This window comes from Numenius arquata, chromosome 22 (genome assembly GCF_964106895.1).
Source record: "Numenius arquata chromosome 22, bNumArq3.hap1.1, whole genome shotgun sequence".
Classification (NCBI taxonomy): Eukaryota; Metazoa; Chordata; class Aves; order Charadriiformes; family Scolopacidae; genus Numenius; species Numenius arquata.
Genome location: NC_133597.1, coordinates 2,258,947 through 2,273,962, shown reverse-complemented (window position 1 = coordinate 2,273,962; position 15,016 = coordinate 2,258,947). Strand labels below are relative to the sequence as shown.

The 15,016-nt window shown below is 39.4% G+C and overlaps 1 protein-coding gene across 1 annotated transcript in view; it reads left to right on the top strand.

The window, feature by feature from the left end:
* SIK2 (salt inducible kinase 2) overlaps positions 1 to 15,016 on the top strand; it is a 52,483-nt gene that overhangs the window by 17,994 nt on the left and 19,473 nt on the right. The window contains exon 4 of the mRNA XM_074162338.1: positions 5,714 to 5,875. Within this exon, the coding sequence (XP_074018439.1) occupies positions 5,714 to 5,875 (162 nt within the window). The remainder of the gene's footprint in view (positions 1 to 5,713; positions 5,876 to 15,016) is intronic.

The following is a 15,016-nucleotide window of genomic DNA, read 5'->3' as shown; positions in this document are numbered from 1 at the left end:
CAGCCACCATCTTGTAACTTTTTTCAACGCTTCTCACCAGAAGACTCTAAAACAGCTGGGATGCAGCTTATCTGTTAGCTAAACTAACTACAGTGAAACCTGTTCTGAAGGACTAATTCTCTAGCTTCTCATCAGTGACTTGTTTATATTACAAGAATCCAGCCTGCGGAGTGGGAAGCTATTAAGCCTAAAACCAACGTAATTGTTCAGCAAGAGGAAAGGGAATATCCAAGCTTTCAGTTATGGCTGTTTCTACTCCCTCTTGCTTGCTGTCTGACATACATGTGCATTTTAAAAGCAGTAAACACGACCAAACTACCAGCTTGTGTGATTTATGTCTAACTTAAGAATTGTAATATTTAAAAGAATGAGTGCCTTCTGGCTGAAGTTTAGGAGCAGTTATTTTGATCTTGTCCCTCAATTTCCTCATGTGGCCTCCTGTTGTGTTTTAGCATGAAACTACCAAACAAGTGATAACAGCACAACTTCTTCATCTAGATCTCCAGTACAGCATTTGACACATGACAGGGTGACTGTACCTATGTATGTACTTTTCTAGTACTTCCTTTTTGTACTTCATGCAAGAAATGTGAATGACAGACTAAGGAATAGTAAAAGACAAACATTTCAACTGCTGGACATCCAAAGTGCCTGGGAAGGACACCTTCACTGCATTTGCATGCTCACTTTGTTATCTTACACCCCATGGCTGACTTTCCTGATTGTTTAGGTGTTCCTTAAAACCTTCAGTCTGTTTTGCAATCGGGCAGTAGGTTGCGAGGACCCTGCTGCCTTTTAGAGAACCTTTCTCTAAATAATAGGATACTGTTGTGCTGTATTATCATGCTAATATTCTTACACAGGAATCTCTGTTTGACTGTGAAGAACCTGTTATATTACTGTGAATATTAGAGTATTCTGAGATTTTCAAAAGCATTCTGAATGGAAACAAAACGTGTATTTCTTAATCCTGCCAGATGCCAGTCAGGGCATCCAACACTGCATTAAAAAAATTACTTTTGTGGAATTACATTAATGCACAGAAATGCAAAATAAGCTCCTGTAGTCCTGTTTATGCTCTGCCTCTTCTCCCAAAGGGTACCTTGGCACTTAAGCCTGGTTTTGCAAGTGGTTGTTAAGTATTTACAGTGTGTGCCCAATGGTTGTATGGGAAAATGTATCAGCCCAGGCAGTCTGGTGGGTCTCATCTACACATGCAAAATCAAACATCCCTGAGAAGTAGGTCTCATATTAAATCTGACTTTAGAATAGCAAAGCACTGAACTTGCAGAGAGGCTGGTAAATACTTGGAAAAACGTTTTGTACGTGAAACAGAGGCTACATATGAAAACACTCCTACATCAAATATGTATAGTAACTGGTCTTGCAAAGTGCAAGTGAAATAGTGCACAGTTTAACCAAAATGAAACTATATTCTGTTCTGGATTTTGCTCTACTTATTAGGGAAGCCAAAGTAGTGTTCTTTTGTCCTCAAACCAAATTTTGCTGAGAACAAGATTCCCTTCATAACTAGTCCTTCGTGATATTGCAGTATCCCAGTTGAGTTGATAATCTGAAAAACTTGAAAGACTGTCTTCTGTATTTCAGCATAACTACTAAGCTTTAAGGAGGCATGTTTGGTAGTATAAACCTCTGTGCTTACAATGTCAGCTTCTGAGCATCTTGCACCAGTTTAAGTGAAGAATAAACTTGAAATATCTCCAGAAATGCTTCCCTGTGAAGAAGACATTCTAATGTCTCTCTGTTTTCTTAAAGTATTAGTATTAAATTGTATCTGTACTTGCAAAAGCCTAGTTTTACCTGGCAGTTTGTCCTGGACAATTACATACATGTTTTGAGCAGAGATACAGAAAGCTGGACTAGAATGGGCTTGAGCAGCTGTCTGCTATGTCTCAGCCTTGGCACTGGATCAGCTGCACCATTCTTGAAAATGTCCCGAGAGAGTTTCAGTAACCTTCCTAGATAAAGCTATTCAGGATCTGAGGGTTTTTTAATTATAAAGATTCTTTCTAGTGTTTAATGTTGACTTCCTTAGCTGAAATTCTCACTGACTACTTCTGTTAATACGCATTCATGAAACTAGAAATACAATGTGTCCCCTAATATGGGATTATTTGTTCCTTACTAAGCTTGAACTGGATGTCTTGATTGGCTTACACTGAACCCAGATCACAGAAGAGTTGAGGTTGGAAGGGATTTGTAGAGAATGTCTAGTCCATCCCTGCGGCTCAGAGCGGGGTCAACCAGAGCAGGTTGCTTACGACCGTGGATGGAGAGTACAATTTCTAGCCACCCTGTTCCAGCATTTGATCACCTGCACACATAAAAAAAACATTTTTCTTAGGTTTAATTTGAATTTTCTGTGTTTCAGTTGGTTCCTTTTGTTGAGGAGAGTCTGGCTTCGTTGCCTTTCTCTAGTCCAGTATTTATACACGCGGTAAGATTTCCCTCTGCACCTTGTCTTCCATAGGCTGATCATACCCACAGCTCTCTTGGTTTCCCCTTGTATCACAAGTGTTCCAGTCTCTTACTCATCTTCGTTATCCTTCACTGTACTCACTTGGGTATGTACGTGCCTCTTTAACAGAGTCTTAACATACCAAATTAAAAATGCGTACAATTGTTCACCTAAATGAAGGATTGTATTGTAAATGAAAAAAGCATTGACCATTGGGTTTGCCAGACGATGTCTCAGAGTCATATGTTTTGAAGTAAAAACCATCTTAACCTTACAGTTGTCCAGTAAACAAATGTACTTTAGACTACTGAAAAGGCTGGACAGGAAGCTGCCTTGTGACCGAAGTCCTCCTGCTTTCTGCTGTGGATCCAGATGAATCTAAGATAGCTTCTGATTTCTATTTTATTACAGAAAAATGAAAAAAACCTACCATAGAAACATGTAGCCAGAGGGTATGACATGAGGGTACGATTTGTCAAAGGATATGTTTGTGAAAGCATAGGTTGCTTTCCTGTATCAGTCTTCGCGAGGTACAACAGGCTTTGCTCTTGATATATGCAGTAAAAACTGTAGAGTGGTGGTTCTTAGCTCCAGAGGTATATACATGTGTAGTCCAACAGTATCCAGATTCTAGCTATTGTGGTAGAACGTCTCTAGCAAGTTTCAGCCTTCTAAAGTGGTTTCTGTAGCCCAGGGGCTGGCACACTGCCTATATCCCAGCCTTTCCTATTAGCAAGCTAGTTAATGCACAAACAATATCCTTGCACCCAGCATCACCTGTTTAGATAGACTGTGGTATGCTCTACTTCTCCAGGAGAGAAAGTGGTCTATTTCACAATAAATGACCTATTCCATGCAGACTGCTGGACTGGATGGAATACTTAAGGCCAAGGTGTTCTGGAATCCTTAAATAAGTCCTGATAGGCTACAGCCATAAAAGCAAATGACAGCTTGGATTCATTAACTTGTTTGCTGCATTGCTAATGAATGATGGATTAACAGCATAAAGGGCTGGCTTGCATTCAGTGTAATTTAGTTTTGTACCTTTGATATCTGACTTCACCTTTATATCATATGATTTGTCAGTCACTTTCTGACTGAATGATATTTAGCTTGCAAATATTATGATCTCCCCTTATTGCCAGGCTTTTGTTTGTTCTTGTGCTTTGCCAAGTTAAACCAGCTGAAAGTGCATTAAGACTTGGGTTAGAAGCTCTAAGGAGAGTTTTCAGATCTGCAGGTTCCAGAGATCAGACCTAATGTGCTTTGGTTAGAAATGTTCTTTGAGGGATGCTGAACTGAGTATACTGCAACTGAGGTGTCTAGTCTGCCACTTAGGATGGTTGAGGACCAGCCACCTCTGTGCTTGCAGAACGTGCTTGGGAGGTAGTAGCAATGGTGCATGAAATCTTTTCAGTTCCACCACAAGTAAAACAAAGCTAAGTTACCTCAGTAATGGGGTATAGAACATTTCCCTAAATGATCGCCCTATGAAACATCTTTGAAATAAGCATGTTTTATTGACCACATTAAGAAGACGGTGTATTAATGATTGCACGTGTTTAGTTAAACTGTAGGAATGAAAATATAATTCAGAAGTCACTTTGGTATGACACTGTCTGGAGCACCTCATGGCCATGTACTCTAGTGAGTTCACTACAGTTTACTTACTGGAGCAGAGAACTCGTGATGTGTAAGAATGCAAAGTCAGTGAAGTGGTCAGTTTTTTATGATCCAACAACAAATAGTTTATTTTTCATGTTTTTCTGAATATTTGCAAAAATCCTCAGGGTTTTTGGGTGGGTCTGTGCCCCCTTCTCCTGAAGAAGATATTTCTTTGTCCTTATCTGTACTAACAATGAAGTAAAAGTGCACTATTGGTGAAGTTCTACTGAAAATGTATTTTCAGGTTTTAGAGTGTGCATCATGTGAGCTGCTCAGGCCTTCTCTGCTTATCATAAAGAAAGCAGAAAAGCTTAAATGAAAATGTTGCAAACACCTATAAAGCCCATAAATATTTTATTTAAAAAAAACCCCACAACTTAACAAAGGCAAGTATTCTGCTTTGGCATTGTGTTGGGCAAGATGATCTTTTTGAATCACTGGGATTACATAACTAGCTTAGAAGATATGATTAATCATTTTACTTAAGGATTTTGTCAGAGATTCTTATAAACAGAAGTAGGCTTAAAACCTCCATTACATCATGTTCACTTTTCAACTTGCAGAACCAGCTGTTTTAACCTGTTGACTGAATTCAGACAGAAATGTTTGTGTCTGAAAATGTCTGTAACTGATGATTCCTGTTCATGAAACTTCCTCTATAAATGATATTTAGAAGGGGCTGGTGGCAGCTTCAGCAGTTCAGTTCTTGCTCGCTGGGTTTTTGTTTAACTTCAGTACTAGTTGTGACGCAGCAAGTGCCTGGAGGTTGCTGTGTGTGTATATGCTCAGCCCTTGCCTGGGATCACTGGATACAACACCTATATGTGTTTGCTGCACCTTGACCATTAACTGCCTTCTTTGTAGGATCTTGAAGGCAATTCTAAAACCATCCTAACAGTTGATTCTTTGATTTTTATGCCTCGTAAGAGAAAAAATAGAATTGGCTGTAGAAACTGTTTCTGTCAAGACACCCAGCTGCTGCTTCCCTTGTTTTTGTTCCCGAGGATAAATGAAGTCTTCAGTTTCATCAGAGCTATCGTTTGTTTCAGGGATAATGTTAGTTTTTAGAACATAATCAAATTTGAAAACAAAATGTTCTTTCTGCTTGTGATGCAATGAAGATGAGAGGGAGGTCAGGATGGGTACCTTATGAGTACTTGTTTTATTTCCAGAGAAAAAATACTTTTAGCCACCACACAGCCTCTGTGAGGCCTCAGAGGGAGAAGTGTGGCGTGAAGCTTGCGTGAACTGATAAGAGGCTAAAGCTTGAAGTACCTCATGAGGGTGAAGCCAGTTATTCCAAGTATTCCACAGGAGTTGTGTTATGCGAAAATATTTATCAGAATAGTTGGGTGACTATAAAAGAAGGAACAGAGTTTCATTACGCAGCAGCTTTTTCTTACTTTTTTCCATTCTTTTGGAAGGGAGGGTGCGAGAATAATGAGTTGGAGACAAGAATGGCTGAAATACTGATTTGAGTTTCCTAGCACTAATTATTTGAGAGAAATAGTTTAGTTTCAGGGTTGTTACTTGCTGTCTAATCCATTTAAACCTGCTTTATTTTAACAGATTACCTCGCCAGCCATGGCCGACTAAGTGAGTCTGAGGCCAGGCGCAAATTCTGGCAGATCCTCTCAGCAGTGGAGTATTGCCATGGTCGAAAGATTGTTCACCGTGACCTGAAGGCTGAAAATCTTTTGCTTGACAACAACATGAACATCAAAATAGCAGGTATGCAGAATGTAGATGATATTCACTAACGCCTTATTTTTATGGAGTCCGTTCCAGTAATTCAATTGCTACTGCCAAAGATATCCTGCTGTGCTTAAGGTACAGAAAATCAGAGTAGTAACACATGTAATATTTGTGCATTATGGATATCACAGTTCATGTAGCTAAAATAATTCCTAGATTAACTCTATTATACTTTCAGGAAAAAGGAAATAATTTTTAGAGTTCTAGTCATTTTTTGTGGGTGTTATAACATGTCTATAATGCTGCCAGATGTTCAGGTTAAAACAGAGTTCATCAAATAACTTCTTTCAACATTAGAAAAACTCAAAATGGAAGCTTATTGATTTTTTTTTCTTTCTGCATGCATGATTTCGTTTTAATTATAAATTTAGACACAGCAGATGTTGCTAGCAATGGAAATCATTTTGTCAGTTGTCAACTCATTACAGTTCCACAAATCCTTCCGTACTGACTTTAGCCCAGCAATACTTGAAATGGGAAAGCTAGATAATAACTTGATTCTGAGGACTGTTGAATCTCAGTCATCAATAATATGGGAGCAGGAAAGGAAGGCTAACAGCTCTAAGAAGCTGGTTTGTATAGGAGTAAGCTTGCTAGTTCTGAGAAGGAAGTGCGAATAGATAGCCAATCAGGCTGAGAAAGGTAAAGTGATGAAACATTTTGGAGTTGTAGAGCACTGCTGGATTATTTTACCCTTGAATTTCCTCTCTGGCATTTCTGAAATGGATGAACTGGAAATGTATTTCTTCATTCCTTTACATGCTGCCTTTCCACCTAAAGTGTCTTTTTCACATGGTTTAAGAGTTTACAGAAAGGTTAAGTAACAGATAAATTAAAATTAAGGAAAAGGAAAATACAGCTATGAGTTCCGGAACCATGATTTTCATAGAGTATTAGGCTACTGCTTGTTACCAAATTTGAATGTATGGCAGAGAAGGAACAGTGTGGAAAACGGATTCTCCGAAGCTAGGGAGGGAAGCCTATTAATCTGTTCTTTGGCTTCTTCTCTGTATTTCATGGCTCTTTAGCATCTCAGAGTGGGAATTTTACAGCAGGTTCATAAAAGCTGTAAAAATTGTTATTTAACATTTTATAGAAATTAATCACAGAGTTCTTTGCAGTCTTTTTCATTTCATTTGATATTAATCTGTTAATGGTTATCTTTTAATTTTCTCTATACTCTCTTGTGGGCTTTTGTATTAATGTTAAACTGTAGAAATACTAAAAGCTACCCCATCAGATGAAGTAAAAGGGGTTTGCAACTGTTGTAGATGGAAGATGCAGCTCTGGTATAAGTTCTTATTTTTTGGGCATTTGATAACTGAAGAAAGCTAAAGCAACAATTAGGATGATGTCTGGACTTTATAATGAATTGGCCCGAGTATAATAACCAATAACATTGAGATTGAATTGGAGGTGATGATGTCTCAAAAGTCTCAAAACTAATACGGCCATCCGTACTGTTTGCTTACAGCTGTTGGTAATAAGGCTGTAAATTTGACAATCAAAACTATAGTCTAGTGGGTTCATCAGCACTACCATTTGTAGAATATTTCTACTCTTCTCACTTCTGATTTCAAACTTGCATTTATTCCTAGCAGCTACTGACAATCATAGCACCTGGAGATTTGATTGACATTCAGTTGCATTTACCAGGACAGTGTATGGGGTCAGTAAGTACTGTGTCTAGGGGCCTGCAAGTCACATGGATCCCACTTACTCTGAGTAACTGAACTAAATATAAGGGATTTTTTGTGCTATTGCCCGCCTATGCTTTCTTTCCTTGCTTTCTGGATCTGCTGCTCTTCTCCCTGTTTCACTACCACATTCTGTCCCTTCTAATTTCTTTTCCTCTACATCAGTGTTCTGCAGTGTAGCCTGTCCCGTTCAGCCTGGCATAGTTTTTCAGAACTCCTCAAGGGCCTCAACTGCACTGGCGTGGGGCTGTATTCAAAGGTATTCCTTTCATGGATGTCCTTAGTACTGCGGGGATCCTGCCTCCCTGAACACTGCAGTGCAAGCATGACAAAGGCTTACAGAAACACTACTTCAGAGGCATCTCAGGAGACCCGGTAACCGAAGAAAGGTTAGAGACACAAACAGTTCTGTCGCAGAGAATCTCAATACATAGGTTCTCTAGGGACTCAAATAAAAGCATTGATAAATAGTAGTTACTAGATTCCATCAGCTGCTGGTGTGTCATTCCTCCTCTTAGCTGCTTTTGTGCTCTACCTCTGTATTACAGAAAGTTAATTACAGGTGGTCTGTACATAAATGGTCACGTTAACTAGCAGTGATTCATATGGTCTGATTCTTTCATGTATCTTTGTCAAACCTTATCAGAGTATAACAATTCCCAAGTCCAGCTTTGGTGGTAAAGTAGCTGGAGGAAAGTTATGACTGCTAGAAACGTTGTGGTGATTTGTGCCAAGTCAGTTGTCGTAGTTTTCTCTATTAAAGATATAAATGATGAATTCTACAGAATGGTTTATCTGTGATTTTGGAGTTGTCTGGTGCTGTGCAGATCCCCGAGAACAGTCTCTTCCAGTGGTTCATATTCTTCATGGTTCATTTATCAAACTGTGGAAGAACAAAGGGCAGCCAGGATCCCAACTCTGATAACTAGAATTGCTCTCTAATTCAAATTAATCTAGCAATGGAAAGGCAACACAGTAATTGATTAATTGTTTTGACAGAAAGCTCTCCGCTGTCAGGGTTTGTATTTGGCCCCAGCACTATGCACGGGGCTGTCCCTTGCTGATCACTCCAAGCAGCTATGAAATCCACATAGAGACTTGTGGCCATTCCAGGCTCTTCCTAACTTCCAGTGGACCTCTCGATTCATTCTCATGCTTCTAAGACTTTTATTGAAGCTTTTATTACCCTTTAAGAATACAACATTTTTTTAGTCAAATACAGAAACGTGCATAAAGTGATGTGTATCTCAGCTACCAGGAGAATAAACTAAGATTCAAAAATAAGTGTTCCTAAAACTGAGCTGATGAGACTGCCACCTTTTATGCTTAAACAAGGAGGCTGGACTGGAATTTAAGAGTTTTTTGTTAATATTGCACTAAAAGGAAGAGGTCAGAGAATTCAAAGTCTTTCAGTCTTAGTAACTAGACAAGAAACAGAGGACACGTGAAGATCTTGAGGCGAGAGCCTTGATAAACTATTATTTTCTAGAAGATACTAGGTACTTGGGAGCAAAAGCCTCAAACTTCAATTTTAGCATAAGTAACATAAGGAAGGTATATTCATCAGATAAAATGTCCGCTGAGAAGGCTGTGGCTCAAGAATGCTATACCAAGCAGCCTCCATCAGGGTTGACATGGAATTTGGTTTTAGCACTGACACGGTAAGCCACCTTCGTTCTTCTCAAAGTTACCGCCTGTAGATAGCTAGATTGTTTATGTACCCTTTACATTTTGCTGGTTTTTGGAGGGATCATAGGGACTGGATTTCAGTTACTGATCACTGGTGCGCTGTGCTGTCATCAAATAAAACTTGCTCGTTGTCTGTACAGCGAAACTTCCGTGCATTTGTGAAAATTAAACACAGCTTTGAGCTGGGGATGGGATAGTGAGCCTCTCTCTGTATACTTCCAGCCCCACAAAACTGCCAGATTGAGATGCCTTATAGATGTCTGCTGAAATCATGCCATCTTGATGGTAAAGCTACTGTGTTTGAACCAGATCAGGTAGGAGAGACTGTTATTTTGAAGTAGGCTGTAGGGCTGGTTTGCCTTGCTGGTGGACAGTAAAATATGCATTGACGTCAGAACTGGCTGATCAGCATTCAGTTCATGAAGTGGGTCAGGTTTGTTTCTAACACACTCATACCTTTCCTTTATCAGTACCTCTCTCCTGATAATCTCCTTTGCTCATATTACTATTATAACAAAAGATCGATGTGGCTCTATGAAGCCAGGCAGATTGAATTCTGTTGGTAATTTTAGAAGAATGGATTAATTATAGCTCTGAAGCTGGTATCCCTTCTAAAGGATTTTTAGAGGTACAAATTAGAAACTACCTCATATTGCTAGATGCACAGCAGAAGTTGCAGTGGCTCTGGCAGGGAGCTTCCATTTCTCAAATTGCAAACGGGTCTGCAATCTTAGTCTGTTTCCATTTTTAACAGGAAAACAGATTCCATTTAAATGATGTATGTTCAAAAAATTATACCTTCTAAATTCAAGATTATTCTAAAGGGGGTAATGAGATTGAGAAACAAAATACCGCAAATGTTGAGAGCCAATATTTGCAGATTGCACAAACACAGAGTTTATTCAGCTGAACACAATGCTGCAAATGATCGTATTTTTTTAACGTGCAGATTCAGGCAAATGTTAAGAAGATAAAGATCACTCCATTCTATAATCTCAGTTCTCTGGTAACGAGTCAATTTCAGTCCTCTTAGAATTCTGTGGCTGGCATTTTTTTTTGAGGACTGGCACATTTTTCCCTTAAACATCAGTAATGTTCATAAAATGAGTTTCTTTGGAACGAGAAATCTTAACAGTGTTCTTAGGTTAAATACTATTACCTTTGAGCCAGAATGATTCTGGTAAATCAGCAATTGCAAAGTAGAAACAAGGTGGAGGGGGGAAGAGAGAATGAGAGACTAGTGATTGTTTTGTGCTTAATTGAATCCTGGCCATTCTAAGACTCCAGAAAGTGGGACAACTAAACTGACAGTACAATAATTAAAAATTGAGGAAGCCCAGTGGACCAAGCATCCAGTATCCTACCTAAATCCTTAACTTTTTCTTTGAAATGGTTTTCATGGATGCTATTAATTCTTGAGTTCTTAAGAAATGGTTGAACATCATTTGAAGGCACAAGTGTAGAAAGCATAATGGAAACAAAAAGAGGTAACCATAATAATTTATGTACCCTAACAAATAACGCTGATCTCCCTGCACAGGTAATTTTCTCCAACAATAGAACATAATTGGATTTCTAAAGATAAGAGCAGATTGCTGAAATACGCAACACTGTTTTTAAGTCCTATGTTACATGAAAAAGTCCAGTAGTAGGTATCTGCCTTTTACTGTGCTTTGTACTATCAATGTGTGTTGTTTTTTCTGCAAAAATTCATAACTGAAGAATACTGGTGTTTCATTAGCCATGAAAAATGGAAGAAATTTAAGTTTTAGAACAGCAGTTCAAAGACAGAACGAAGGTACCATTTTCCAGGTTTATAAGACACGTACCACATACTCCTAGGCAAGTACACAGACTCATGAGGAATTCCATACTGGGTCAGATCCATCTAACAGTGACAGGGAGAGTATACCAGGCTGGCCATTTTCTGCAGCCTGTTCCCCTTGTGGTTGTCCCTATGCCCAAACCCCAGCAGCGAGTGTTGTATTAGCACTTGTACAGATTGCACTCTTGGCTACTCCTTCTAGTATCAATGTATAGACCTTTTATTCATGGATTTGCCTAAGAAAATTTAATTGTCTATGCCGTCACAAGACTATCAGATGCAAACCAATTGCCGCTGTTCCGCCCAGTCAAGCACTGTCTTGACAGTGTAAGTTCTGAAATTCTATTGCTCAGATAGGGACCAAAGGTAACAGCCTTGCAAGGAGTATGCCATTCAGTTCGAAGATATCCTTGCTCTTGAGCTACTTTTGGTAACCATAAATAACACTATTATGTGTTATGAAATTAAGCATGTAGAGATAATAGTAAAAAACCAAAAATCCTAATTGTAACATAAACCAGAAGCTTCACTTACATTGATCAGTCATAAAGACTCTGTTCTGTCTTTTGCTGTTCAGATTTGTTCATGTTTCTATTTGAAGTGGCTTTCACGTGTTCACATTCCCCAAATAGCTAACTTTAAATCTAGTCTGATAGGCAAAGAGTTTCACTTTGTTAGGAATTGAAATCTTGTGTATTTCCAAGCAGGTCATGCTTTCTAGGGCTGTGCGTACAAATATACGTGCACGTACTTGTGTGAATCTGATACGAAGTTTTACGAGGGTGGCACCTGAGTAGGAGCTGCAGTTCAGAGATGAAGATTGATATTTATCTGCGGTACTAAGAGGATGTTGAAAATCTGACAAATTCAAGATAAGTGAAGGGAGAGATCAGATGTAATGACACCTACACAGATGGCAAAATGCTTCTGAGAGAAGAAATTGCTTCATGTCTCCTGAAGTATTGTCAAGGTTGCCAAGCCAATTATGTGTGAAGAAAAGTCTCCTCAGAATAAAAAAATTCACAACAAAAGTCTAGCTGCGACAGGAAAAAGGCAGGTGACATACAGCGATTGGGGGATTGGTTTTTTTTGTAGAAGATTTCGTTGTTTCCCCCTCTGTTATTACAGCTGAAGTTGCAGTTGTTTCAGAGCTGAAGGAGGATGTAAAAGGAAGAACAGCATGAATGTTGCATGCAGTATTTCCTATGTAGATTTGGAATCTGAACTGACCTTGGCCGTTTGCACTTCCAGAGTATGGTGATGTGCCAGGATGCCATTGCATAACTGTTCATGCAACTGTCAGGCATTCTGTGTGCTTGCAGAGCATGACACTTGTGGATCTTGTGTGGTGGCCTTCACATAGTTTTTCTGGCACTGTAGCCTCCTTACTGATAGGCAGTGGTGCTCTTCTTTGATTATGGACAAGTCCCAAGAGCTTAGTGCTGTGAGATTGGGTATCTGATTTTTCTGACTTTTACAAAAGGAAATTTACACTTCCCTTTATACCCTGATGTGTTTGGGTCACTGGACTGAGATGTGCCCAGAGCATGTGATGTACATTAAAGGTGGCAGAAAGTTTACATCAGAATTACAGCATTGAATTTCAGGCTGTGGAAATGTTGAGGCAAAAGTTTTCAGTAGAGTGACTGGTTTCTATTTGCTGTTTAGAGAATGACCAGGCAGTTCAGTTATGTTTGGCCCTGGCCTGGGTCAGTCACTGATTTGTTACTTGAATTTGAGCTAGTCTATTTACTTGTGTTTTCCGGTGTCTTCACCTGTAAAACTGATATGCTGTTTCACACCCTAAAACCCCTGACAAAAGCCATAATCAATACCTTGAAATTCCCAAATACAAAGAGCTGCTTTATGCATGTTGCAAAATATTTTTAAAGATGCATTTTTTGTGGAAGAACACTAGTGAGAACTGGTCTAAGTGAGGTTAGACATTTACATTGCTGTATCTAGCTGTTCCTTCAGCATCATCACAAATGAGCTTTAGAAAAAGGAAGGATAAAATGAGGACAGAACAACACTGTGTGTGTATAACTGTGGCTGAGCTACAGTTACTGGTCGCTTACCTGAATCAAATGGACCACTAACACAAGGTATGTAAAAAAGGCCATATATTTTAATATCCTATATTATGAATGCCCCCGGTAATATTGCTGCTAAATAGAATAGTGACTTTTTACTACCTTACAGTGCATGTTACCCAGTGTAGAGATTTTCATACTGAGAGCTGGATGGTTGCATAGTCTTGATTCTCTATTATTCCTAATTAGTGCACTTCATTAAAGACAACTAAAAATATCTGCTTATATTAGTGGTACTGTTTAACACGATGTAGAGTCAGCAGTGCGATGCAGTAAGGAAGCAGAGGTAAGGAAGCTGTTAAAGGGGTAGTCATTGTAATAATTAACCAGTAGTACACAAAGACTTGGAATCTCTTTCTGTGTCTTGTAGATTTCTTGCTGAATTCTTCAGTGACCTCATAGTTAAAAGGATTAATGAAAACAGCTAATGGCTCATGAGATCATGCTGTTTGTGTATGTTTCCCAGATAAATTTTGAACCTGTTGCTTGCCCCTAACCAAATTTGACAGCAGGAGCCTCAAAATGCAAAAAACATTCCTGCAGGTGTTAAAGCAGCGGGTGGTATGTCTTACCTGTGGAAGCAGTTGCAGAAGGAGCCACAAAAATGATCAGAAGGATGGAGCACCTCTCTTATGAGGACAGGCCGAGAGAGTTGGGATTGTTCAGCCTGGAGAAGAGTAGGCTCTGGGGAGATCTTATTTTGGCCTTTCAATACTTAAGGGGGCTTATAAGAAAACTGGGGACAAACATTTTGTAGGGCCTGTTGTGACAGGACAAGGGGTAATGGTTTTAAATTACAAGAGGGTAGATTTAGACTGAATATTAGGAAGAAACTTTTTACAATGAGGGTGGTGAAAGACTGGCCCAGGTTGCCCAGAAAGATGGTGAATGCCCCATCCCTGGAGACATTCCAGGGCAGGCTGGACGGGGCTCTGACCGAGCTGATCATAGCGGAAGGTGCCACTGCTTGTGGCAGGGGGTTTGGACTAGATGACCTTTAAAGGTCCCTTCCAACCCAAACTATTATGATTCTAGAACTTATTACATGCTAAGGAAAATTTTGGAAGACAGAAGAAAAAACGCTCTGGAAGCCTCTTCAGTTCTGGTGTTCCCAGAATTGCTGCTTCTTCCTATGTTCATTTTTGATATATGTTGCAGGAAGAGTTCTGTTAAAAGAACTCTTGGAGCTCTTGTGACCTTCTCTTAGGAAAGCAACCAAGTAGCTTTACTGTCAAGCTCAGTGTAAATAGTCTGATTCAATTTCCACACGGCTTCTCTGGAGAACAACTCCAGGCTAACTTTACCTACGCTTGGTAAGTTTTTGTTTAATAGCTCTGTATTGCTTTGATACTGAGGGTTCTCTCGTGGTTTTATAGCTCATGATGTATGACGAGAGCACCAGGCTCCTTCCTCTGAGTAACACAACCTATACAAATAGAAAATGAAGCGGTACCAGTCGTGCCTGTACTATGTCTGCTAACCACAGTGTTTATCAGTTTTGCTATCTGCTGATCAGCACCACATTGTATTAACATACCTCTGAGGTATTCGGCGCCTGATAGTACTAAATCAACAGCCTGATTACAGTTTATCAACACTGTTGACTTTCACAGGATTCCTCGAGTCACACCAGCATGCAGTATTACTCTGCAGGAGCCTGGTTAGCTATGAGGGTAAAAGCATTATCACCTTAAGAAAAGAAACACCTTCCGTAACTCTCTACTGCATAGTTTGCTCCTGTGTGGAAAAAGTGGTAGGGAACAGTTAAATCATTGTTCACACAGGAGTAGACCAGTGATGAACATGAACAGTG